The sequence below is a fragment of the Microtus oregoni genome, unplaced genomic scaffold (genome assembly GCF_018167655.1).
Source record: "Microtus oregoni isolate MIOR12 unplaced genomic scaffold, Mior012 000055F_ref0000237, whole genome shotgun sequence".
NCBI classification, from domain to species: Eukaryota; Metazoa; Chordata; class Mammalia; order Rodentia; family Cricetidae; genus Microtus; species Microtus oregoni.
Genome location: NW_024543831.1, coordinates 5,917,066 through 5,942,569, shown reverse-complemented (window position 1 = coordinate 5,942,569; position 25,504 = coordinate 5,917,066). Strand labels below are relative to the sequence as shown.

At 43.6% G+C, this 25,504-nt stretch overlaps 2 protein-coding genes and 1 pseudogene across 13 annotated transcripts in view; 2 read left to right on the top strand and 1 right to left on the bottom strand.

The window, feature by feature from the left end:
* Usp28 (ubiquitin specific peptidase 28) overlaps window positions 1–11,450 on the bottom strand; it is a 61,601-nt gene extending 50,151 nt beyond the window's left edge. For 7 of the 11 annotated variants that reach the window (XM_041638422.1, XM_041638428.1, XM_041638429.1 and 4 more), the window contains exon 1: window positions 11,298–11,450. In XM_041638422.1, the coding sequence (XP_041494356.1) occupies window positions 11,298–11,354 (57 nt within the window). In that variant the 5' untranslated portion in view covers window positions 11,355–11,450. Of the gene's footprint in view, window positions 1–389; window positions 515–11,297 lie in introns of all 11 variants that reach the window. The other 4 variants (XM_041638426.1, XM_041638425.1, XM_041638427.1 and 1 more) reach the window with 2 other exon arrangements.
* Window positions 5,916–6,171, top strand: LOC121438241 (annotated as a pseudogene).
* A 300-nt stretch (window positions 11,451–11,750) lies between the features above and the next one.
* Window positions 11,751–24,038, top strand: LOC121438370 (H/ACA ribonucleoprotein complex subunit DKC1-like). Of its 2 annotated transcripts, none has more exons than XM_041638680.1 (2): window positions 11,751–11,888; window positions 21,884–24,038. In XM_041638680.1, exon 2 carries the CDS (start codon window positions 21,985–21,987, stop codon window positions 23,518–23,520), a length of 1,536 nt encoding a protein of 511 aa, XP_041494614.1. In that variant the 5' UTR covers window positions 11,751–11,888; window positions 21,884–21,984; the 3' UTR covers window positions 23,521–24,038. The 2 variants fall into 2 exon arrangements, with proteins under 2 accessions (XP_041494614.1, XP_041494615.1); XM_041638681.1 differs by lacking the exon at window positions 11,751–11,888 and adding an exon at window positions 13,135–13,237.
* Window positions 24,039–25,504: the final 1,466 nt, after the last annotated feature.

Below are 25,504 nucleotides of genomic sequence, written 5' to 3'. Positions count from 1 at the left end.
CAAGACTAGCTTAAAGCCAGGTTGGGCTATAAAAATACTGTTTCAAAAAATAAAACAACAATTTCAGCTGGGCGGTGGTGATGGAGACAGAGGAAGGCAGATCTCTGTGAATTTGGGTCAGCCTAGACTAGAGTGAGTTTCAGGACAGCCAAAGCTGCACAGAGAAACCCTGTCTTGACAAACCAACAAAAGAAATAGACAATTTCGGCTAGGTCATACAGCGATAACAAAAAGTCAAAATGGGATGAAATATACCTGTTTCAGTAACTATCTGGCTTGTACTAGAAAGGAAGGAAAGTAGAAAGGAAGGAAGGAAGGAAGGAAGGAAGGAAGGAAAGCAGGCGGGCAGGCGCGTGCCTGTAAGCATGAATATTTACCATACTACATACCTTGCTTCTCTCTTACTGCAGAAGATCTAGGAGAATGCTCCATTCCTTTCAGTACACACCCAACCAAATATGAGAAAGAAGACCACAAAGCCATCACTCAGCTGTGTGGAACGTACCTACAAAACCTAAGAAAAACACCGTTCAACAATGTACTATGAGGGCAAAATAATAGAGGAAGATGAGCCATCAGGTTTATATGCCCAGTTTTAGAAATCTAGGCACAGTAAAATGTTATTATTAGGTGTCTCCTGGTATGGCACTGGGTTATGAAGGTTCTTAAAGGCAGAATGAGTTCAGGCTTGATGTGATGGCAGAAGGGAAGCAAGCAGGCTCCACAGCAGGGAACATGGGGCAAAGACACTGTGTGTGTGTGTGTGTGTGTGTGTGTGTGTGTGTGTGTGTAATTGCTATGCCACATATGCATGGAGGTAGGAGCACAAACTGTGGGAGTTGGTTCTCTTCTTCCACCATGTGGGTCACAAGGCTGAAACTCAGATCAGGTTGTTAGGTGTGGCAGCAAGCACCCGCATTTGCTGTGCCATCTCACTGGCTCAGATAAGGTATTTAAATTTAAAAAAATATTTTATTATTTTTACGTGTATTAGCGTTTTGGCTGGATGTATGTTATCCATGTGCAAGCAGCACTTAGAGAGGACTGTAGGCATAAGAAGGCATAAGAGCCCTGCTGGAACTGGAGCTAAAGATGGCTGTAAACTGCCTTTTGAGTGCTGGAAATTGAATGTAGGTCCTTGGGAAGAGCAGCCAGTGCTCTTAACCAAACCGTCCTTCCAGCCCATGGGAAAGGTATTTCAACAGATAATCTAACACAAGTCAACAACTGGTTCAAAGTGGGGTGAGACTAGGGAAAGGCAGCCTTACAGCTGAGTCATGGGTCTTCTGAAAAAAACAGAGGTAATGAGAGGGACATGATGCAGGAACAATGTGGAGGTAGAACATGCCCTGAATATCTCAGAAAACGGGGCAAGGCTTAGTCAAATGTTTGCAGACAAACTCCACAAAGTTGTCCTCTGACTTTCACAGGTATACTGTAGTGTGCATATACCCCCCCCCACACACACACTAATACTAACAGGAAAAAATAAAAGTGAGTGTGATCAAGGAAAGACATGCCCACACCGAGCTTCTACACACACACACACACACACACACACACACACACACACAAAACACCTGCAAGCATACACACCCAACACAAACAGCACTATGCACAAAATGCTAACTGCTGCATGAGTCCACTGACATGAAACACCTAGGATAATCTAGAAACAGAAAGCAGCAGGCATTGCCAGACATTAAGGGCAGGAGAAACGGAGTGACAGAATAATATAGAATTTTCTTTTAGAATAATCAAAATTTGGAGACTTTAAAAGAAGAAAATAGCTGGGTTTGGTGGCGTGGTGCACACCTTTAATCCCAGCACTTGGGAGGCAGAGGCAGGTAGATTTCTAAGTTCGAAGCCAGCCTACTCTACAAGAGCTAGTTCTAGGACAGGCTCCAAAGCTACAGAGAAACTCTGTCTCAACAAAACAAAACAAAACAGAAAGAAAAAAAAAATAATTAGGACAGAGTCCTGTTCTGGGGCACAGGGTGGCCTTGCCTGAGTGCTGGGATGATGGTGTGTTGTGTACCCCTACTGCCCAGCACACTCAAATTTACACTGCCTACTAGAGTTAATATAGCATGCTGCTGGTACCACTCCTAATCTCCTTTAGGTTGGCTTGACTGATACTCTGACCTTCCTTTCCATGTGGAAAGCCAGACCAGACTGCAAAGGACTCTCACCAACCTCAACCTTCCCAACCTGGCAAATGAGGTCCATAGCATCCACTTTGACAGCGAGGGCAAGATGCCAATAAAGAAACACCTACAGCCATGGTCAGTAAAATGAAAACCTGCCATGTGATCACTTTGTCCAACTAATGTCTGCTCGTGTGTATAGTAAAATCACTGATACCCTAGAGAAAAGGGCCCGCTACAGGCTCAGCACCACTACTTACTAGATGTCTCACTCTAAAAACTCTATTTTCAGACATACCTGACTTCAGAGGTAAGAAGCAGGTTCAATGACAATTTAAACTTAAGTGTTTTACAACCAAGTGGGCATCAAAAAGTTAAATCCCAGCACTCAGGAGGGAGAGGCATGCAGATCTCTGTGGGTTCGAGGCCAGCCTGGTCTATAAAAAGAGTTCCAGGACAGGCTCCAAAGCTACACAGAAAAACCCTGTCCTGAGAAACCAAAAAGTTGAAAGGCTACTTTTTTGTTTGTTTGTGTTCTGGACAAGGATTTACTCTGAAGCACGATTAATAAAAACTCAGAGAGAGATGGAAGTGGCAAGCACAGCTTCTGTAAAATTCTCATCATGAAATGGCCATGTGAACTGATCTGGGCTCCAGCAAGTTCAGAGCCAGTTGGGCAGTGGCTTGTAGACAGCCTGACTTGGGAGAGCAGTTTGTAGGCAGTTAGTGGTTTCACCTAATCAGCATCTGCTAGGGGACTGATGTGAGGCTTGCCAAAAGACTTGTGCATGCTTGATGTGTGTGTGTGTGTGTGTAGGTCAGTTGGTTCTGTCCTTCCACCTTCATATGGGTTCCCAGGATTGAACTCCGGTAGTTAGGGATGCTCAGCAAGGACTTTACCTGCCAAGCCCTCTTGTTGGCCCAAATGAGGTTTTTAAGAAGAATTTTATTTTCTACTTCTTTTGAGGCAGGGCTTTCTGTATCCCAGGCTAGCCCTGACTTCACAGCAGTCCCTCTGCCTCAGCTTCCCTAGTGCCACCACATCTGGTCTGTCATTGTTATTATTTATGATCCCTCGTTATCATGTTTTAAACTGATATTTGTTTTGGAGTGTGAGCTTATTATTTGCATGAGTTAATTATTTTTTTTTCTAAAAACTCCCAATATATATGTAAATCACTTTCCCTAGTCTCTTCATGGCCAGAACTTTTTAAAATAAATATTAGACCTGGGAAAATAAACTCTGAATTCAACACATTATGTAATCTTGTTTTTTTTCTTTTGGGGTTTGTTGTTATTTGTTTTTGTAACCCTATCTTTTTAGCCCAGGTTGGCCTCAAGCTTGCAGTAGTCTTCCTTCCAGGCCTGCCTGCCTAAGGCTGTTTCTTCTGTTACTGGGGGTTGGCCCTAAGACCTCCTGCATGCTAAACAAGCACCGGTTCAATGAGCTACATTCTCAGTTCTTTACAGTGCCTGGTTCACGGAATTGATGGGCTCCCTTTTGCACAGTGAAACAGAAAGAAGCCTGACCGGGCTGGGTGGTAGTGATACACATAACTCCAGGAGAGGCAGGGGAATCTCTGTGAGTTCAAGACCAGCCTGGTCTACAGAGTTAGTTATAGTACAGCCAAAACAATATAAAGAAACCCCACCTCAAAAACAAACAAACAAACAAACAAAAGCCCTAACCCCTCTACATATATTTGTGTGTGGTTTTAGCAAGCTTACTTATATCCTTGCTTAGAATCTAGGAAGCAACCTGTCTGTCTCCTCTCAGCTTCAGTTAATTCTGCTCACCTGTATTTTCCAAGTTTTTTTTTTTTTTTACACTAACTCTTAATCATACTGTTACTGAAAAGAAAAAAAAAGATTTGGTTTTTGAAAAATGGTCTCACTTTGTCATCAATACTGGCTTGGAACTTACCAGGTAGCCCAGGCTTGAATCCAACTCACAGCAAACCTCCTGCTTCAGCAAAGCTTTTAGAGAAGGATTTTCAATGTCAATGGCACTCTGGCAAAAATGGCCAACATTTCTAAACTCTTCCAGTTTTCTTTAAGAATGTGGCAAGCACCACAGTGACACAGTACTTCTCTGTGTGACCAGGGAAAGTGGCATGATGACAGGAAGTGGGCAGACTAAGCCTATTTTCTAGAAAAAGACTAAAAGTGCCAGAAGACTGTGCCGAGGAGGCGTGAGTGTTCTGAGCCTGTGGGCAGAGCTAAAGCAGAGACCTGGCTAGGAAGGGAGCTGAGAGGAGAGGCAGATCTACTTCTCTGCGGGCTTTGTTATGAGGATGATAAAAGAAACCAATAAAATCATGAGGTTCTATTCATTTGGACAACAACAACACACAGGTGGGCCTGGAAACTACCTCTGCATGGGGGCAGCAGATGATGTTGTTGCCGGAAGTGTTTGGAGGGTTTGCTGCTGCTTTTGCTCTCAGGATTAAGGGCTCCTATGCATAGCTGAATAGGAATTCTATCCTTAAGCTCCTAAAAGTTTTATGTGCAAATGAGTCCCCAAGGGATGGAATCAAAAGGCAGAATTTAGGCTAAGAATGTAGCAGCTAAGAAGGTAGAGTGCTGGCCTTGCACAATGAATGAAGCCTTGGGTTTGAGCTTTAGAATTGTATGAATCAGGTGTGGTAGCTCACACCTGTAAACCAGCACTCAGGAGACTGAGGCAGAAGAACTGTTGTGAGTCTGAGGGCAGCCTGGGCTTTATGAGTTCCTGGCAGTCCTAGAATAAGAGTGAACCCCTTTCCAAAATCGACAGCCGACTTTGATTTAGCAGGTCTAAGGTGGAGGCCCAGGTGCTGGTTCTGACCTGCAACACAACTGATTCCACAGTATCAACACTCCATCCTGGTGTTCTGACCTATCAACCAAGGCCAGTGACAGAGCTGGGCAGAGATGAACAGACAACAGGTGGGAAGTAGGACTAGCCAGTTCATGCACCCAACTTCTACATGTTTAAATTCCCAGTGGGCAGAAGCTGCTGATTCTCGTGGATAACAGGGGAAGACAGTGAAGGTTTGTGGAGGTTGTCTGGGACAAAGGGCTGAGGTGCCTATTTAACATATCAACTGGACTTGGCCATTAGGTTCTCCCAGCTTCCGTCAGTCCCTACCTGTTACAGGGTATAGCTTGCACACCCTGAACTCTCCAGCCCAGAGGCTGGTCTGCCCTTCCCCCAGAGGCTCTTCCCTACATGATCCAGGCATTTTGGACCTTTGTCCTCCTGGTTGCAGCACCTGGTTTCCCTCTCTCCTGTCTCCTTCCCTGTCTCTCATAGCTCAGTCTGGTCATGCCCACTCTGGACTTTATTTTAGATATCCCTGCCTCTGACTACGCTCTCCCACATATATCTATAAATTTTTTCCTCTACCATACCTAGGAGCAGTCATGTCCTTTCCTTTCCTTTTTATTTCTTTTCTTTTTTTTTTTTTCATTCAGCATCTTTCTCTACAATTTAAAAACATCTCCAGGGGCATTCAGTCTGAGGACTTGTAGAAACAGGATAGCCCATTTGGTCTGAGGATTTCTTTTTTTGTTGTTGTTGTTTTTCGAGACAAGGTTTCTCTGTAGCTTTGGAGCCTGTCCTGGAACTTTGCTCTTGTAGACCAGGCTGACCTACGAACTCAGAGATCCGCCTGTCTCTGCCTCCAAGTGCTGGGATTAAAGGAGTGCCCCACCACCGCCCGGCCTTGGTTTGAGGATTTCGTAGAGTCTGTAGGTCCTGAAGAATGAAGATTTGAAAGCAAGGCCATGGCTAAACACCTGAAGTTCATTGCCAGGACTGTGATGTTTCAGGATGGGAACGTGGAAGATGTATACAGACCCTGAACAGAATCCTCACTACGAATGGGCTTACTTAAGTCATAAAGCAACTGTGCTTCTATGAGAAGCACTGCCGCCAGCGGGAGAGCTATGAAACATGCTGGAGATCTACAACATGGAAATGGCTCGAAAGATTAACTTCTTGATGCAAAAGAACCAGGCAGGTTCATGGCTGGGCTGCTAAGATCTGTGGATAGAAGGCCCATTTTAGTTCGGTGTCTAACTGTTCTTATCCAACCCCAATCTCTGTTACCTTTCTTTACAATAAACTTAATCATGTGTGAACAAGAAAAAATATATCTCCTAGGGCTGGAGCAATGGCTCAGTGGTTAAAAGCACTGGCAGCTCTTACACAGCAACAAGTTTGATTCCAGCACCCACAATGCAGCTTACAACTATCTACAACTCCAATTCTAGAGGATGTGATACCCAATTCCAGCCTCTGTGAATATTCCATGCACATGGAGCACAGACATGCATATAGGCAAAACACACATATACATAAAATAAAACTACACTAAGTAAAAAGAAAACCCTCCAAGTATTGCCAAATATGTCCTGGAGTGCAAACTATCCCTGGTGAGATCAACGAGTGGAAGTTTACCTCTAAGAAACAAAGGGGAAGAAAGAAAGTATAATTTTCCATGGAAATAAGAGATGAGATGCTGGGGAATGGAGTGAACAAAACATCAGACAGCTCTTAGATATCAGCAAGCTCTGAGGATTAGAGAAAATGAAATACTGAGACGTGGAGCTGGTGAAATAAGTACACCACCTGCTGCAAAGCCTGACCACTAGCCCAATCCCTAGCAGCCACTCTGGAAGGAGAGAACCAACTCCTACAAGTTGTCTTCTGACCTCTACGTGGGTACCCATACTCATCCCTACCCTCCCCCCATAAAAATAATACAAAAATTATACTAATCTTTTAAAAGTTTAAACCACTGGAAGAGTTCTAGAAAAGGTTTTACAAGAATAAGGGGATCCAAGTGTGGTACACACCCATAATCCAAGTACTTGGGAGGTAGAGGCAAAAGGATCATAAGTTCAAAGTCATCCTCAGCATCCTCAACTATGTGGGAAGATCAAGAATACAGGATAGCAACCCAAAACCACACAGCAAATAGAAAAAAAGGGGAGAGGCGGGAAAGAGAGGCCATGGGACAGATCTGAGTGTGGTGGGGCACAGCCGCAGTGCTAGCTAGTATCTGGGACGCAGAGGTAGGAAGATCACCGAAGGTTCGAAAGCTATATATCAAGAATCTGTTTCAAAATAGAAACACACACACACAGTAGGAGGGAAGAAAAATACAGATTGAGAATGGGGACAGAGGTGGGGGTAAAAGGCTTGCCCTAGCATGCTGGAAGCCGGGGTTTGAATCCTAACACCACAAACACACAAATAAAATAAAGATACTAAAATGAGACAAGCATGGTGGCACACTCCTATTAATACCAACATTTGGGAGACAGATACAAGCAGATCTCTATAAGTTCAAGGCCACTCTGGCCTACACAGCAAGTTCCAGGCCAGCCAGGGCTACACTATGAGACTACCTCAAACAAAGCAAACAAAAGCCTCAGTTTGGAGTAAAGCTGCCCTGACAGAAAATTCTCTGCTGCTGGAAAGTGAAAACACAATTCTAGCACTCAGGAAACTGAAGCAGGAAAATTGTTCCAAGTTCAAGGCTGGCCTGGGCTGCATGGAAAGAGCAAACAACAGCGAAAGCCATCAAGTATAAGAATATAAGGAGGCTGGGTGTGGTGGCATATGCCTTTAATCCCAGCGTGAGAAGGCAGGGCCAGCCAGGGCTATAAAGTGAGGCCTATGCATGCTCTCAAAAAACAAAAGGGTTGGGAAAAGGGATACAGTGGCACAGCTGAGACACCAGTAATTCAGAAGAGGAGGCATGACGATGTGGAGCCATCCAGTTTGGGCTATATACAACAACAACAACAAAACCTGTCATCTCCTCAAAAAGTGAGAGCTAGGGAGATGGCTTTGGAGTTAAGAGCACTTACTGCTCCTGCAGAGGAGGATCTGGGTTCAGTTCTCAGCACCTACATCAGTTAGCTTACAACCACCTCTAACTCCAGTTCTAAGAAATCTGGTACCCTCTTTCTCTGCATAGACATGGTACACATAAACACATGCAGGCACACACTAACACACGTAAGTAAAAATAAACAAGTCAATCTTTTTTTTTTTAAGGGTGCGTGAGATGGCTCAGTGGTAAAAACACTCATCACACAAGCATAAGGGCCTGAGTTTGATTCCCAAGAATCCATATAAAAGCTGGACACACAAAAAGAGCCCCTGTCATCCCGGCATTCGTACCTACAGAAGGCAGGGAGGTAAAGAATCCCTCAGAGTGCAGGGCCAGCTAGTTGCCATATGCAGGGGAAACAGAAGACAGACAGGGTGGAAAACAAGGTGGAAAGCGAGGACTAACAATAGGGGACTGGGGGAGGCTGGAACTTTGACCTGGATATTATTGGCAAAAGTTTGTAATCCCAGAACTCAGGAGGACAGTTAAGAGTTCTAGGCCAGCCTGGGCTAAAGGGGGAGGAGGGGTGGAGAGAAAGAGTGTGAATTAGCTGTTACTTGTATTGTTAGCTTTGTTTCAAATTTCTCTGATTACAAGACTCTGTGGCACAAGCCTATAATCCCAGCAGTTAGTAGACACAGGAGCATCAAGAGTTCAAGGTCATCCTCCCTCACAAAGTTTGGAGGTCAGTCAGGGCTACAAGAAAGTCAGTCTCAAAAACACACACACACAAAGTTATTTTGATGAAACAGAACACACAGCTCCTACCTGATATGCGTTATCTGTTAACGTGCTCAGGATACTGCTCTCCCTGTGTGTGCATGACCCGGGTTGAAAGAGCAGAGTGGTGGAGCTAGGTTACAACATAAAAGGAGCTGAGTGCAGTGGCTCACATCTCTAACTCAGCACCAGAGAGACCAAGGCAGGATGACTGCCTCAAGTTCCAGGCCAGCCTTGGTCTCCAAAACTACAAACACCATGAAGTAAAGGACAGAGACAGCAAGTGCAGCACAGCAAAAAGGCTGCCTGATGGAGTGCTGGCCTAGAATGCACAAGGCCCTGGGTTCCACGTGGGAGAGAAGGGGAGGGGAATGTGTGGACTGAATCTGAGGTGCTGCTGCCAAGGGGGATGGGTTCCTAAGAAGCAAACTGACAGCAAGCTGCTTATCCTACCCTAACAGTAAACTTTCCTGCTGGTTCTTATCTAAGTTGAGAACTGATTAAAATACAGGAAGCTGTCCTTAACTCACCATCTAGGGGATAGAGAGACCTCGGAGTGTCTACTCAGATCCCAGAGCATATTTGCAAAGAACTCTATTTTTCACTCACTAAAATGGTGGAGAGCCTATACACGGTTTTATCTGTCCTTTGTACAGATGACCAGCTGGGGAAGGGAGGGAAAGCATGCTAAGTTTTAAATAGCTCCTGAGTGTCCGGGGGAGGATAGTTCCTCTCAACTCCGTTCAAGATCTTTTAAGGGAAGGCAGAATGCCTCCGTGAATGCAAAAGAAAAGAATCCATCCTACATAGAACTTACCAAGAGGAAGAAGTTATTAATACTCTCCCGAAATATACAAGTTATGCTCCACACTTTAAGTTCCTTCATCCCAACCCGTGCCTTCAAACACCTTATCCCAGCCTGAGCAAAAAGGCAACAGTTACCAAGCATTCAAAGCTTATCATCTGTCAGCTGGGGCAAAATCTCTGGGAATACTAGTAAATGTCATCACTGCAGGTCGCCAGGCATCAGGCAACTGCAGCCAGCCACAGCCCGGGAGTGCCAAGCCTTCCCAAAATAGCTATGACTATACACAATGCTCATCAAACACCTCACATACAAACCCTCAAATAAGGAGTGCTGAAATAGGGGTCACTACTCAGACTGTGGCAGAGGTAAATGAAGATGCCACTGATTAAAAGCCATGCGGTCTTAAATGACTGACGGAGTCCGGAACAAATTTAAATATGACTTGCTCTCCCTTAAAATAGTATCAATATGACTGTCTCAAAACCAAATCTCACCACCTGTTTTTAAGCCACTGTCCCCAAAACAAGTAGACTTATTCACTGCAAAATCAAACAAACAAAAAAAAAACCCAGAAAAATATGAACCCCAGTAACCAAAAAGACAGCAGTGAATATCTAGCAATACAATTTTATCTGATCACAGAAAAACCAGCCACCTACTTTCATTTCCCAGCCCAAATCTTAAAGATATCTTTTTTTCTGCATGAATTTTAAAGAGCCTTCTACATTTTAAACTCCTTGTCTGGGAGTGTAGTTCTTGCCCACTCCATGTGATAGGCCCCAGGCTTGACCTCCATCACGTTAAATTAGTTAAATTAAAACTAAGATATAAGGGGTTTCTTAGCAGTCACCGACTTTCGTATTCTAAATAGTCTATGAATTTTCTCGCTTGAAAGCACAGTATTTAAATACTTGGTACAGATTTCCCATTCTGTCTTTTAAAAGTGCAGTTCCTGAGGGATGAGGATATAGTGTTACTTTGTAACACAATATGAAATTGCCCACCTCCCGAGTTTCAAGAAACATTATTATATTAGTCTTTCAATGTTCTCCAAACCAGTGTTTTTGAACTCTCACCATCTTAGCCAAAAGGCCCCCGTAACGTTTTTCAACCTTCTTAAATATTAGGAACCTAATAGGTGTGCCTTTTTATTCATTGTGCTGTTCCTCTCCGCCTCCTTCAAAATCTAGTGATCAATGAGATAATAGGGGGAGCTGATTTGTTTCCAAAAGAAAAGGAAGGAATGAACGGAAAGCGGGGCGGGAAGAGGGAGGAATGAGGCTCCAGGTCTTTTTTGCACTTTGTTGATAAACGCCGGCTTTAAGTGAGATAACTTGAGTCCGCTTAAGCCTCTTGGAAGCCACAGTCATAAAACTGATTGAGAATCAGAATCAGGCATTGCGGCAGAGCTTTTCGGAAGTTTGTAGCTGCTGGGTCTGGCCGGGCGCACACTTCGGGGTGACCCCGATGCCCAAGACCTCATGTGCAACCCCTCCCGGTAGGGTCCCCAGCAGCGGGTCCCGCACCGGGTCCCACCTGGAACCTGAGCTGGTACACACATCCAGGTAACCTCACACCGGCGCGCGACCCCAGCCTCGCAAGTCTCCGGCGGCCCGAGGGGGGTGCTCCCGCCCTCACCCCACAGGCCCCGGCCTCCGCCGGCTCGCGCCCGCTTGGCCCGCCGCGCCCCTCTCGGCCGGAGCTCGGGCCCCGTTACCCTCACCCGCCGCTCACCGAGCCATGGCCGTCCGCCGCCCCAGCCGCGTCGTCCTGCTGCAGCTCCGCAGTCATGGCCGAGGCGCCCCTCTGTGCGTAGCCCCACTCTCGTCGTTCGTCGTCGCCGCGGCCGCCACCGCCGCCCCCGAAGCCCGGGAGCACCGGGAGGCACCGCCCACACGTCCCGCCCCCGCCCCAGGCGCGCTAGAGGCCCCGCCCACACCAGCCCGCCGCCAACACTCCCCCCACCCCCCACGCAGCACGCGGCCGAGGCTCCGCCCACGACGCGCGCAGGAGGACGTCTTCCCCACCCCCCGTCCGCTGGCTCCCACCCCTCCTGCCGCTTGTGCCGGTGGCCCCGCCCACACGCTCCACCCTCACACCCGTGGTCCCCCTGAGGCCCCGCCCACACCGCGTGCTCACGCCCGCAGCGCGCCGGAGGCCTCACCCACACGCCCGCCCACCCTCTTCCGTTTGCGTGAGCTCAGGACGGAGCGTCTCCGCGTGCTCCGGCCCACGTGACCGCAGCCGGGCACTGAGTAGCGGGTCAGCGTGGCGGAGCCCGCGGTTGCCATTTCCGTATTTGGTGCCCAGGAAGTGGGTGACGAGGTAGGTCTCCGAGACTCCTTCTTTCTCCATCCTTCACTGATTGATCCTTGCATCTGCGTCCGGCCCGGCCCCAGGTCCCCATAGGCTCTGTGAGGGTGCTGGGTTCCTTGTGCTGACAGACTTTTCAAACCAGGCTTTCTAGCCATTTCTTAGTTTGGGGACGCGAAGGGAGACCTAGGCTGACTCCAGTGATTTCTGCAAAGACAACCGAGCGGGCCAAATGACTCGTAGAGCTCAGCATGGTGTCCTTAATCCTAAATAGAGTGGCCAAATGTTCTAATTTTCCGTTTTCCCTGTATGTGTTGAGCCTACTGCACTAAGCCACATCCCCGCCCATCTTAATGTTTAGAAGGAGGGTTTTATCGGTGGTGGTTTAGGCTTGGAATTTTGAGACAGGGTCTCACGAGGCTAATACTAGCCTCTGTAGTGGCCAAGGCTGGCCTTGAACTCTTGATCCTTTGTCTCCACCTGGTTTATGATGTTAAGTCTATCATGCTTAGCAATGTTTTACTTTGAGACCATCTCATTAAGTTGCCCCCACTGGCTTTGAACGTTCTGTGCTTCTGCCTTAGCCTCCTATGTGACTGGGCAATGGGACCTTTGTTTACAGGTACATCGTTAGGACTTTCTGAGGAATAGAACCATTAGACTTTATAAAATTATTAAGGGATTAGTTAGGTTGACTTACACGATCAAAGATGGGGTGCTTCAAGTGTCTGCACACGATGGAGAACCAAATAAAAATGCAGTAGGTGCCTTAACAATTGTAAACCATCTTATATGGTTGCTGGGACTCAAACCCAGGGCCTCTGCAACAGCAGTATGTGCTTTTAACCACAGAGTCATCTCTCCAGCCCCCGAGGTGGAGCCACAGTTAGGTATTCATGCACCTTTCGGAAATCCTGTCAAAGATCAGCGAGTCACTGTTTTGAAGCGATTTCCTCCAAATTAAACCTACTTTGGAGGTGGCTCCTTAAGTTCAGGAAGTAAACAACTCAAAGGTTTCAGGTCGCTTCAAAAGCGATCTGAAATTGACCAGATCCACTAGGTCCCTTGTAGCACCAATAACAAAAAACCCAGAGACAGAAATTGGGGTTCAACCCCAAAACCAGAATAGCAAAGCAACCAAGTCACTAGAGAAGTCTGATCTCTTCCAAGGCTGGGCGACCGTAAACTAGGCAAAGCCTCTCTCTCCTTCATTTTATATTCCCTCTAGTGCTGGAATTAAAGGTGTATAATTCCCTAGGACTGGGATTAAACAAATCCCCCTCTTGGATTTGTTCCTGCACAGCCCAGGGTGGCCTTGAACTCACAGAGATCCACCTGACTCCCAAATCCTAGGATTAAAGGTATGTGTCCCCATTGCCTGACCTCTAGTGACTTTAGCTTTGCCTCTGGTCTTCGGGCAAGATTTACTTATTGAAATACAAACAATATATCACTACAGTTCCTCCCTCCCCAAGCATATAAAAACAGTAAGAACTACTAAGAGGTGCTCTCAGATAAACTGAACAGCCTAGAAGAGGCTCGGTTACCTGGAAAGAGACCCACTCCAACTGTCTGGCTGCCTGCAATTTGTGTGGTGTTTAAGGTTTCCAGCTTTATTGAAGGGTCTCCCACGTTGGCATGGGCTTTATTTGTGAGTTATTTCTGCTCCTATAAGTGTCCCTCACCAACACTTCTCTAAGTAGCCCCAATAAAACTCATTGGTTTGCCAAGTTGGACTTGGCTATTCTTACTTTGATCTGTCATCAGTTCTCTATCTGGCGTGAGGAGATATTCTTATTTCCCTAGGAACAGTGTCACACAATATCACTGAAAGAATGATAAGACATGAAATTAGGAGGAAGCCTTGTTGTAAAGTGCGAGTGGGATAAGAGAGGATAAAAGGTGACTATGGTTAAAACACAGAATATACATGCATTAGAGGTGGAACATAATGGCCCATGCTTTTAATCCTAGCACTCAGGAGGCAAAGGCAAATGGATCCTTATGAGTACAAGGCCAGACTGGTCTATATAGTGAGCTCCAGAACAGCCAGAGTTACACAGTGAGACTCTTGTCTCCAAAACCAAAAACGGGAGTTGGGGAGTTGAGAATGAAAGGAGGCCTGGATGTGGTGGTGCATACTAATATCCCAGCACTTGGGAGACTGAGGCAAGAGAATTGATGGGAGTTTGAGACAAGACTAAGGCTAACTGTATAGTGAGTCCAGGCTAGCCTGGGATAAACAAAAGCCTATCTCCATAAAGAATGGACAAAGGGCAGCAAGCAAGAAAGATAGACTCCGGAGTTCAAAGGTGTCTGTGGACTAAGTTGTTCTTAGGAGAATGTGTCACTATGATTTCTAGGCTGGCGTTCCTCTCTTACTCCTACTGCTCCAGCCTCCCATTGCTGAGATCACAGGCCTGTGCCATCGGCCTGGCAGGAACAGGCTTTTGTTGGAGAAAAATATACACCCTTAGATTGGAAAAATACATCATCACATTCAGAATTGAGCACATTCCTGGGAATGCTCAGATTGAACTCATATAACCTATTCAAAACAACGGCAGAGGTCTGGGGACATGGCTCAGTTGTGGAGAGGCTCTTGCTGCCAAGCCTGAGGAAGCGAGTTAGAGTCCCAAGACTCTCATGATGGAAGGCCACTGACCCCTGCAAGCTGTCCTCTGAGATCCAGACACTTGCTGTGGCACACAGCACATAATCACACACACTCCTCAAAAAATGAATAGATGTGATAATAACAATTCTATGTGTCTCTCTCTCTCTCTCCCTCCCTCCCTCCCTCTTCCTCTCCCTCTCCCTCTCCCTCTCTCTCTCTCTCTCTCTCTCTCTCTCTCTCACACACACACACACACGTGAGAGCACACACACAACACACACACTCAGGCAGACAGGAAAGCCTCTGGGTGGAGAATTTCGTATTATAATGTGCAAAGTTTATCTTAGGACTCATAAAACGAGTAAATCCAAATGAACCAGCTATTTTTAGTTGGCTCCTTGTTTCTCGGGAGGCTGTTATCTGAAATAACAATGACAGTTTTGAAGGTTCCATAAGCAGCCCTTTACTGGGGCAGCAGTCTTTCCTCTCCCTATACCCTACCTCTGAAGCATGGGTGTTTACCCCTAAAAGTATCTGCCTAGAGGCTAACAAAGGCTCCAGAGATCAACCACAGTTTTGAAAAGAAAATCAAAACAGAAACCAAAGTTCTACAAAGGGTGTGTGTAGCTTTACTCAGAAACAGCAGGTTGCAGTCACAGTATGACTATTGGTTGGAACTCTTATAGAAAAGCATCCAGGCTTCTCTGGCTTTAGAAACTGTGAACCAAGATTTCAAAACAGACACACTGAGTGAGGGAAGGAATGGAAGCCAATAAGAAAGACAGATAACTAGAAACCAGACCACCTGTGCCAGAAGACGGTGGAGAATGGCTGGCTGGTGCCATCACCCTGCGATCCCAGTACTCAGGATGCAGAGGCATGAGGATTACTGCAAATTTGAAGCTGGTGTGGGTGGGCTACTTAAACTAAGTCATCCTTTATTAAGACCCTGCTTCAAAAAAGAAGGAAAGGGAATGGAAAAGAGTGCATATATGAATCTCAATAACTACTAAATAAAAAGGCAAAACCTATAAGTAATAATAAGTAATATTATTACTAATAAGTAATGAAGATAGAAATGTAAAATCAAAGGCAGAAGTTTCAGAATATAGCTCCTTTAGCAGGGGCCTTACCTAGCAGGTGGGAAGTCCTAGCCTTGATTCTTAGCACAATATAAACAAGGCAGAGGTACACTGGAATGTTTGCTTAGTATGCAGATGCCCTGGATTCAAACTCCAGCATCTCCTACAGGGGGCATGATGGTGTGCTTTGCCTGATCAGAAGTTCAAGGTCATCCTCAGTTGTGTTTGAGTTTGAGGTCAACCTATCTAAAAAAACAAATAAAGCAAAGCAAAAAAGGAAGAAGGAACAAAAGCAGTAAGTAGCAAGCTGGGCTGGGCTGTGGTGGTGTACACCTTTAATTACAGCACCTGGGGGGTAGATTCAGGCAGATCTTTGTGAGTTTGAGGCCAGCCTGGTCTGCAGAGAGTTCTAGGACAGCCAGGGGTACACAGGGAAATCTCGTCGTAGAAAACAAAACAGAACAAAACAAACAAACCAAATGGGAAGCAGATAATAAGATGAGAGATCTGAATTTGTTAATGTCAATGATTACTTTAAATATTAATGACTCAAACATTCTAATTAAAAGGAAGATCTTACCGAATTGGCATTTAAAGAGCAAGCACTTAACCATTTTCTGCTGGGAAATTGACTTCTGTGCACAGCTATTTCACTGGTGAGGTCCCTGTTCTCAGTTTTATTTACCTTTGAGTACCTTGAACACTCTCTGAATTCACACATAGATTTAATTTTTGGTTAATCGTTTTCTGTTTTTCCTTATTTTTTTCTCAGAGCTTTAATCAAGATAAGCCAGGACACTCAAGGTCTTTTAAAGACCACTCCTGTAATCCCAGTACTCAGGAGGTGGAGGAAAGAAGTTCAAGGTCATCCTCAGTTATTAATTTTTTTTTAATATTTTTTTATGGTTTATTTAACTTTATTTTATGTGCATTGGTATGAAGGTGTCAGATCCCCTGCAACTGGATCTTCAGACAGTTGTGAGCTGCCATGTGGGTGTTGGGAATTGAACCCGGGTTCTCTGGAAGAGCAGTCAGTACACTTAACCACTGAACCATCTCTCCAGCCCCCCCCTCAGTTATTAATTTTGAAGCCAGATTATCTAAAATAAAACAAAATGGCAGAAACAGAAGAACAAAGGAACAGTAACCAATACAATAAACAACCTCAAATATCTAAGATATTGCACTAGCTAGCAACCCATTTCTTTCCTTCATTACACTGTTCTAATGCAACACCAGCAAAGCTGGAAGAGTTCTACTTCTTGGTGTGGGCAGTATTAACAATGATGGCATCTTTTTGCTAGCCAGACCTTAGGTTGTCCAACATCTTGACATCTGTCATCATGGATCGCCATTGGCATCAGTTGGCCTCAGTTTCTATCAACAGAAAACAAAGGGCTGCATGTAAGGAAATCCCATTGAAGGGTGTTTGGGGGATCAAGAGAGAAGGAAGAGAAGCAAGACTGAAGAGAAGGAGAGATTGGCTTACAAGATAGGGTAACAACCTCAGCTGAACCATTTTGGTGTTGGATTAGCCCTAAGTGCGAAGGGAGACTGAGCTGGCCATTGTGCAATTCCTACAGGAAGTAGCTAATTATTGGTTCTTAGGTCCCAATGCTATCTCCTTAAACCTGTGTGCAAGCAGGACCCATAATTAGGTCCTGTCATTGGTACTTGTGAAGGGGGAAATGTAGGACCCAGCCATGACAAGCTCAATAGAGGCCTGAGTCTCAGTAGTGTAGTGGTACATGCCTGTACACTTGAGAGCCTCAGCCTGGGCAGCATAGCGATACTTTCTTGTGTATGTGTATGTTCCCAGTGGTGGCAGCAGGAAAACTCCAGGGACTCACTGGCTAGAGAGTCTGACTAAAAAGAAAAAAGAAGGAAAGAAAAGAAAAAGTAAAAAATGACCTGATGTTGATCTCTGGCTTCAACACACATGGGAAGGCACATATTCATACCTGTACACACAAATACACTTGCACCTGTGTGCATGCACACATGCACATACATAGACATGAAATGACCGGGGCTTATCTTGACTGCCTCTGAAGTTATGGGCAATGGGAACAGGCACTAGTATGTGTTTGAAACCTTATGGTGACTGTCATATGTGGCCACATCTACAAACAAGAAGCTCAAACAAAAGCAAACAGGCTTACTTGTATATGGCCAGCATGAATTTCCATCAAATGATTATCTTCTGCTTTTTTAAAATTGATATTTATTGAGCTATACATTTTTCTCTTCTCCCTTCCCTGCTTCTCCTCTCTAATTCTCCCCCAAGGTCCCCATGCGCTCAATTTACTCACGAGATCTTGTCTTTTTCTACTTTCTACTTCCCATATAGATTAGATCTATGTAAGTCTCTCTCAGTGTCCACATTGTTGTCCAAGTTCTCTGGGATTGTGTTTTGTAGGCTGGCTTTCTTTGCTTTATGTTTAAAAACCACCTATGAGTGAGTACATGTGATAATTGTCTTTCTGGGTCTGGGGTACCTCACTCAAAATGATGTTTTCTAGCTCCATCCATTTGCCTGCAAAATTCAAGATGTCATTTTTTTATGCTGTGTAGTACTTCATTGTGTAAATATACCACATTTTCCTTATCCATTTGCTTCAGTCAAGGGGCATTTAGGTTGTTTCCAGGTTCTGGCTATGACAAACAAAGCTGCTATGAACATAGTTGAGCACATGTCCTTGTGGCACAACTGAGCATCCTTTGGATATATACCCAAAAGTGGTATTACTGGGTCTTGAGAAAGGTTGTTTCCTAATTTTCTGAGAAATCACTAAACTGACTTCCAACTGTACCAGCCTTCGCTCCCATATAGTGCAGAAGTGTTCCCTTTACTCCACAACCTCTCCAGCATAAGTTGTCAGTAGTGTTTTTGATCTTGGCTATTCTTACAGACGTAAGATGGAACCTCAGAGTTGTTCTCATTTGCATTTTTCTGATGACTAAGGATGTTGAACATTTCCTTAAGTGTCTTTCAGCCATTTTAGATTCCTCAGTTGAGTTCTCTGTTTGGGTCTGTACTCCATTTTTTTATTGGATTATGTGATCTTTTGCTGTCCAATTTCTTGAGTTCTTTGTATATTTTGGAGTTCAGACCTCTGTCTGATATGGGGTTAGTGAAGATCTTTTCCCATTCTGTAGGCTGTCGTTTTGTCTTGTTGACTGTGTCCTTTGCTTTACAGAAGCTTTTCAGTTTCAGGAGGTTCCGTTTATTAATTGTTTCTCTCAGTGCCTGTGCTGCAGGGGTTATATTTAGGAAGTGGTTCCCTGTGCCAATGTGTTCAAATGTACTTCCCACTTTCTCTTCTATAAAGTTCAGTGTGGCTGGCTTTATGTTAAGGTCTTTGATTTATTTGGACTTGAGTTTTGTGCATGGTGATAGATATGGGTCTATTTTCATTCTTCTACATGTTGATATCCAGTTATGCCAGCACCACTTGTTAAATATGCTTTCTTTTTTCCATTTGACATTTTTTGCTTCGTTATCAAAGATCAGGTCTTCGAAGGAGTGTGGATTAATATCTGGGTCTTCTATTCGGTTCCATTGGTCCTCCTGTCTGTTCTTATGTCAGTACCAGGCTGTTTTCAGTACTGTAGCTCTGTAGTAGAGTTTGAACTCAGGGATTGTGATACCTCCAGAAGTTCTTTTATTGTACAGGATTGTTTTGGCTATCCTGCGGCTTTTGCTTTTCCATGTGTAGTCGAGTACTGTCCTTTGGAGGTCTGTAAAGAATTTTGCTGGGATTTCGATGGGCATTGCACTAAATCTGTAGATTGCTTTTGGTAAGATTACCATTTTTACTATGTTAATTCTGCCTTCCCAAGACCATGGGAGATCTTTCCACTTTCTGGTGTCTTCTTCAATTTCTTTCTTCAAAGATTTAAAGTTCTTGTCACTTGTTTAGTTAGAGTTACTCCGAGATATTTTATGCTATTTGTGGCTATTGTGAAGGGTATTGATTCTCTGATTTCTTCCCCAGCCCTTTTATCATCTGTGTATAGGAGGGCGACTGATTTTTTGAGTTAATCTTGTATCCTGCTACATTACTGAAAGTGTTTATGAGTTGTAGAGGTTCCTTGGGAAAATTTTTGGGGTCGCTTATGTAAACTATCATATCATCAGCAATTAGTGAGAGTTTGACTTCTTCTTTTCCGAAATGTATCCCCTTGATCTCCTTTTGGTGTCTTATTGCTAGGACCTCAAGAACTGTATTGATTAGATATAGAGAGTGGAGAACCTTGTCTTGTTCCTGATTTCAGTGGGACAGCTGGGAGTTTCTCTCCATTTAGTTTGATGTTGTCTGTTGGCTTACTGTATATTGCCTTTATTATGTTTAGGTATGTTCCTTGTATTCCTGCTCTCTCCAAAACCTTTATCATAAAGGGATGTAGTTTTTTTTAAAGATTTATTTATTTATTTATTTATTTATTTATTTTGTATACAGTGTTCTTTCTGCATGTATGCCTGCAGGCCAGAAGAGGGCACCAGATCTTATTACAGATGGTTGTGAATCACTATGTGGTTGCTGGGAATTGAACTCAGGACCTTTGGAAGAGCAGGCAGTGCTCTTAACCACCGAGTCATCTCTCCAGCCAGCAAGGGATGTTGTATTTTGTCAAAAGCTTTTTTGGCATCTAATCAGATGATCATGTGGTTTTATTTTTCAGTTTGTTTTTAATGTGAATTATGCTGACATATTTTCGTATGTTGAACCATCCCTGCATCTGTGGGATGAAGCCGACTTGGTCATGGTGGATGATGGTTCTGATGTGTTCTTGGATTTGATTTTCTAGTATTTTATTTAGTATTTTTGCATCAATGTTCATGAATAAGATTGGTCTGTAATTCTCTTTCTTACTAATGTCTTTCTGTGGTTTGGGTATTAGGGTAATTGTAGCCTCATAAAAAGTGTTTGACAATGTTCCCTCTGTTTTTATTGTGTGGAATAATTTGAGGAGTATTGGTATTCTCCTTTTTTTTTTCGAGACAGGGTTTCTCTGTGGTTTTGGAGCCTGTCCTGGAACTAGCTTCTTGTAGACCAGGCTGGTCTCGAACTCACAGAGATCCACCTGCCTCTGCTTCCCAAGTGCTGGGATTAAAGCACTTGGTATTAGTTCTCCTTTAAAGTCTTGTAGGATTCTGAGCTGACACCATCTGATCCTGGGCTTCTTTTCGGGGGGGGGGGGGGGACTTTTGATGACTGTTTCTTTTTTGTTGATTTCAGCTCTCAATTTGATTATTCCCTGCCCTCTAGTTCTCTTAGGGGAGTTTGCTTCTTTTTGTTCTAAAGTTTTCAAATGTTCTGTTAGTCCACTAGTGTGGGATTTTTCTAGCTTCTTTATATAGGCATTTAGTGATATGAACTTGCCTCTTAACACTGCTTTCATTGTGTCCCATAAATTTGGGTATGTTGTATGGTCATTTTCATTGTATTTTAGGAAGTCTTTAATTTCCCCCTTTATTTCTTCCTTTATCCATTGATGATGCAGGTGAGCATTGTTTAATTTCCATGTGTTTGTGGGTTTTCTGGAATTAGTATTGCTGTTGACTTCTAGTTTTAGACTATTGTGATCTGATAAGGTACAATGGGTTATTCCAATTTTTTTTTTATTTGTTGAGGTTTATTTTGTTATTGAGTATGTGGTCAATTTTTGAGAAGGTTCCATGAGGTGCTGAGAAGAAGGTATATTTTTTGTTTGGATGAAATATTCTATAGATGTCCGTTAAGTCCATTTGAGTCATAACATCTGTTAGTTCTCTTATTTCTCTGTTCATTGTTTTGTCTGATTGACCTGTCCAGTGGTGAGAGAGGAATGTGGGGTTTATATGATTTAAGCCTTAGAAGTGTTTTTTGACATATGAGGGTGCCTTTGTATTTGGGGCATAGATGTATAGATGTTCAGTATTGAAATTTCCTCTTGATGGATTTTTCCTGTGACTAATATGAAATGACTTTCTTTGTCTCTTTTGACTGATTTTAGCTTGAAGTCTATTTTCTTAGATATTAGGATAGCTACCTACACCTGCTTGTTTCTTAGGTCTATTTGATTGGTATATTTTTTCACAGCCCTTTACTCTGAGACGATAGAAAGACACCACTTAAAGATCAACTTTGGAATACAAACTGCTCAGAAGAATTTCGAGGTGGCTAGCTGAGATGGTCCTGCCTAACAGACTACTCTAGCCAGGACTCAAGCCCTGCACTGTACCGTTATTGCAGAGCCTGGGCAACGAATGATACAGCTACCTCTCCCAGGACTTGACAATTAATTCAAATTTTTCTTTTCAGGATCCCCTAAAGATACCATCACTTCCAGACAGCAGGAAGTAAATTTAAGAATACGACGTCTGAGTGGTGGCTTGGGCAGGACACACGTGGTGCAGTACAAGATGATGGATGCAGAAGTAATAACTTTGCCAAAGAAGCATAAAAAGAAAAAAGACCGGAAGCCATTACGAGAAGATGATGTAGCTGAAATACAACATGCTGAAGACTTTCTTATCAAACCAGAATCCAGAGTGGCTCAATTGGACACTTCTCAGTGGCCCTTGTTACTAAAGGATTTTGATAAGCTAAATGTAAGGACAACACACTATACGCCTATTCCTTGTGGTTCAAATCCTTTGAAGAGGGAGATTGGGGACTATATCAGGACAGGTTTCATTAATCTTGACAAGCCTTCTAACCCCTCTTCCCATGAGGTGGTAGCCTGGATCCGACGAATACTTCGGGTAGAGAAGACAGGTCACAGTGGCACACTAGATCCCAAAGTGACCGGGTGTTTAATTGTGTGCATTGAACGAGCCACTCGTTTGGTGAAATCACAGCAGAGCGCAGGTAAAGAGTACGTGGGAATTGTCCGCCTGCACCGTGCTATTGAAGGCGGCACGCAGCTTTCTAGGGCCCTAGAAACTCTGACAGGTGCCCTGTTTCAGCGACCCCCACTTATTGCTGCAGTAAAGAGGCAGCTTCGAGTGAGGACGATCTACGAGAGCAAAATGATAGAATATGATCCTGAAAGAAGATTAGGAATCTTTTGGGTGAGCTGTGAAGCCGGCACGTACATTCGGACACTATGCATACACCTTGGCTTGTTACTGGGAGTTGGTGGTCAGATGCAGGAACTTCGCAGGGTGCGTTCTGGAGTCATGAGTGAAAAGGACCACATGGTGACGATGCATGATGTACTCGATGCTCAGTGGCTTTATGATAACCATAAGGATGAGACTTACTTGAGGCGTGTTGTTTACCCTTTGGAAAAGCTGCTGACATCTCATAAACGTCTGGTTATGAAAGATAGTGCAGTGAATGCAATATGCTATGGGGCCAAGATCATGCTTCCTGGTGTTCTCCGATATGAGGATGGCATTGAGGTCAACCAGGAGATTGTGGTCATTACCACCAAGGGGGAAGCTATCTGCATGGCTATTGCATTGATGACTACAGCAGTGATTTCTACCTGTGATCATGGCATAGTAGCCAAGATAAAGAGGGTGATCATGGAGAGAGACACTTATCCCCGTAAGTGGGGTTTAGGTCCAAAGGCAAGTCAGAAGAAGATGATGATCAAGCAGGGCCTTCTAGACAAGCATGGCAAACCCACAGACAAAACCCCTGCCACTTGGAAACAGGACTACATTGATTACAGTGATTCTGGCAAGGAGGCACTGGTTGCTGAAGCCATACAAGCCCCTCAGTTAACTGCTGCTGCAGTAAAAGCCACAAAAAGGAAGCGGGAGAGTGAGAGTGACAGTGACCAGACCCCTCCAGTAGTCCCCCCGGTGATGGAGAAGGAAAAGAAGAAAAAGAAGGACAAGAAGCCTAAAACTGTGCCAGAAAGTGGGGGCGAAGCTGGGCATGGGGACAGTGATAGCAAAAAGAAAAAGAAGAAGAAAGTAAAAGTGGTGGAAGAGATATCTGAATAGTAAAAGCCACTTGAAGCATTATGTCAAGCTGGGAGGAGAAATGAAAGCCTTACTGAGAAAACATTTTGTTGAGGGAGTAGAACAGAGGACCCAAACAGAATAGAGTTCTGGTACACTTTTCCTGCCACTTGTGATCTCGGTGGTTAGGGTGTGGCCATCTTGTTCTGTCCTGTTTTAAGAGATGAAACGCAGGTTTTTTCCACTGACCCCTCTGCTTGCTTGAGGTGGGGAGCATACCTTCAGACATGAAACTGCCTACTCACTGTTTTTGACTGTTTACTAGTGGCCATTTTAAACAATGCCATAGATAGTCCTCTCCTAGTTTGCTTTTTTTAATGCTTGTAAAAATTAAATCTGCTGAATAAAATGGTATAGAACCTTAAAAAAAAAGGGATATGACATTCACATTCTCAAGAGGTAGGGTGGGTGGTTTTTGGTCATTCAATGCGTTATGGATATTTGTCATTGTTTAGGGGGGTTGGTTACAAGTTGTTATTGGTTACAGTTAGGGGAAAAGCTAAACAAAGGAAATTAGATTCAAGGTTCTTGTTTTGAAAAGAAAAGAGGAGGATATAAATATAGGATAAAAGGGTAGATTATTGTTTCTACTCTGCAAAGAAAAGGGGGAGGATATAGATATGGTAAGATAAAAAGGTAAATTATTGAACCTATTTTTAAAAAGCAACTATTAGTTTTAAATGTTTTACATTGGATTGGATTTTTATATATTGTATACAAATTTTGTATATTAATACAAATTTGAAATTAATTTTGTTAGAATATACTATACATACATTTTTACTGTTGTTCAAGGTATTGTACTTATTCAACTCATTTAACAATGATGCAAATTTCTAGTCCTTAAATTTTTATTACCAACTATTTAGGATAATAAGGAAATGCAGGTTAGTAGTCAATCACCTATTATAATTGAATTTATAGTCACATTAAATATGTTTTCAAGGTCAAACAAAGATATATATTAGGTAGACAGGTCATCTTCAAACACTTCAGAGATCTACAGACTATGGTATTTAAGGTGTTTTCATAACATAAGGCTTTTTATGATGGTGATATACATCTGCTTCTAGCAGCACCAATCTACTTCAGAGAAGATAATGGGCATTGAAGAAACTCCACATGGAGTTTACTTTACTTGTGGCAAAAATAAGCCACCAGGCAAGAAAATGCCCTTGCCTTGACTGCTGACAGTATCCTGTCCTAATTGGACAAGCAGGACACAAAGAAAGTGACTGCCAAACATTGTCAAGGCAAGGGAGAACAGCCCTTCAGAATACCCTGTTTCACAGAAAAGTCTGTCGAATATGCTAAGCCTGTCTACTGAAGGTGGGTGCCCCAATGTTTCAGAAGAACTTTGAGTGACAGTCCAGGCAGCTAGCTCTTTCTGTCATTTCTCACAATTTTTTGGGATTTGCTTCTGGCACTTCCTGTTTACTCAGTTAATGTTATTTCTTTCTTAGGTCTCTGAGGGAGTTGAAGACTAGATAGTTATAGTTTTCCTTGTTTACCAGATGCAGAAAGCAAGTTATGATAGAAAGAAAATTAGGTACAAGAATTTGGACTCACCAAGATAGATATGGAGTATTTTCTCTGAATTTGTCAGATGCAAATGAACTAGACATTGTTGATGTATTTATAGCCTATATATACTGTATATAGTTATTGTACTTATTGTATATAATTTTCTTAGATTATAACCTTTATTTTAGACAAAAAGGGAAATATAATATTTGTATTTTAATAAATGAAGCTTATCTGAAGATCAGTGCAAAACAGCCACACTAGTCAACCATACAAGCCAGGCAGTGGTGGCCCATACCTTTAATCCTAGCAGGTATATTAGTAAGCCATAGAGGCCAGGTAGTAGTGGTACAAGCCTTTAATCCCAGCACTAGAGAGGAATATAAAGAGGGATGTGACAGAAACTCGTTCTCTTTTTCAGTTTGAAGATTTAATAGAGGTA

What these genes read in the sequence shown, in the direction of transcription:
- LOC121438370 (XM_041638680.1), top strand. Translation starts at nt 21,985, where the DNA reads ATGATGGATGCAGAAGTAATAACTTTGCCAAAGAAGCATAAAAAGAAA.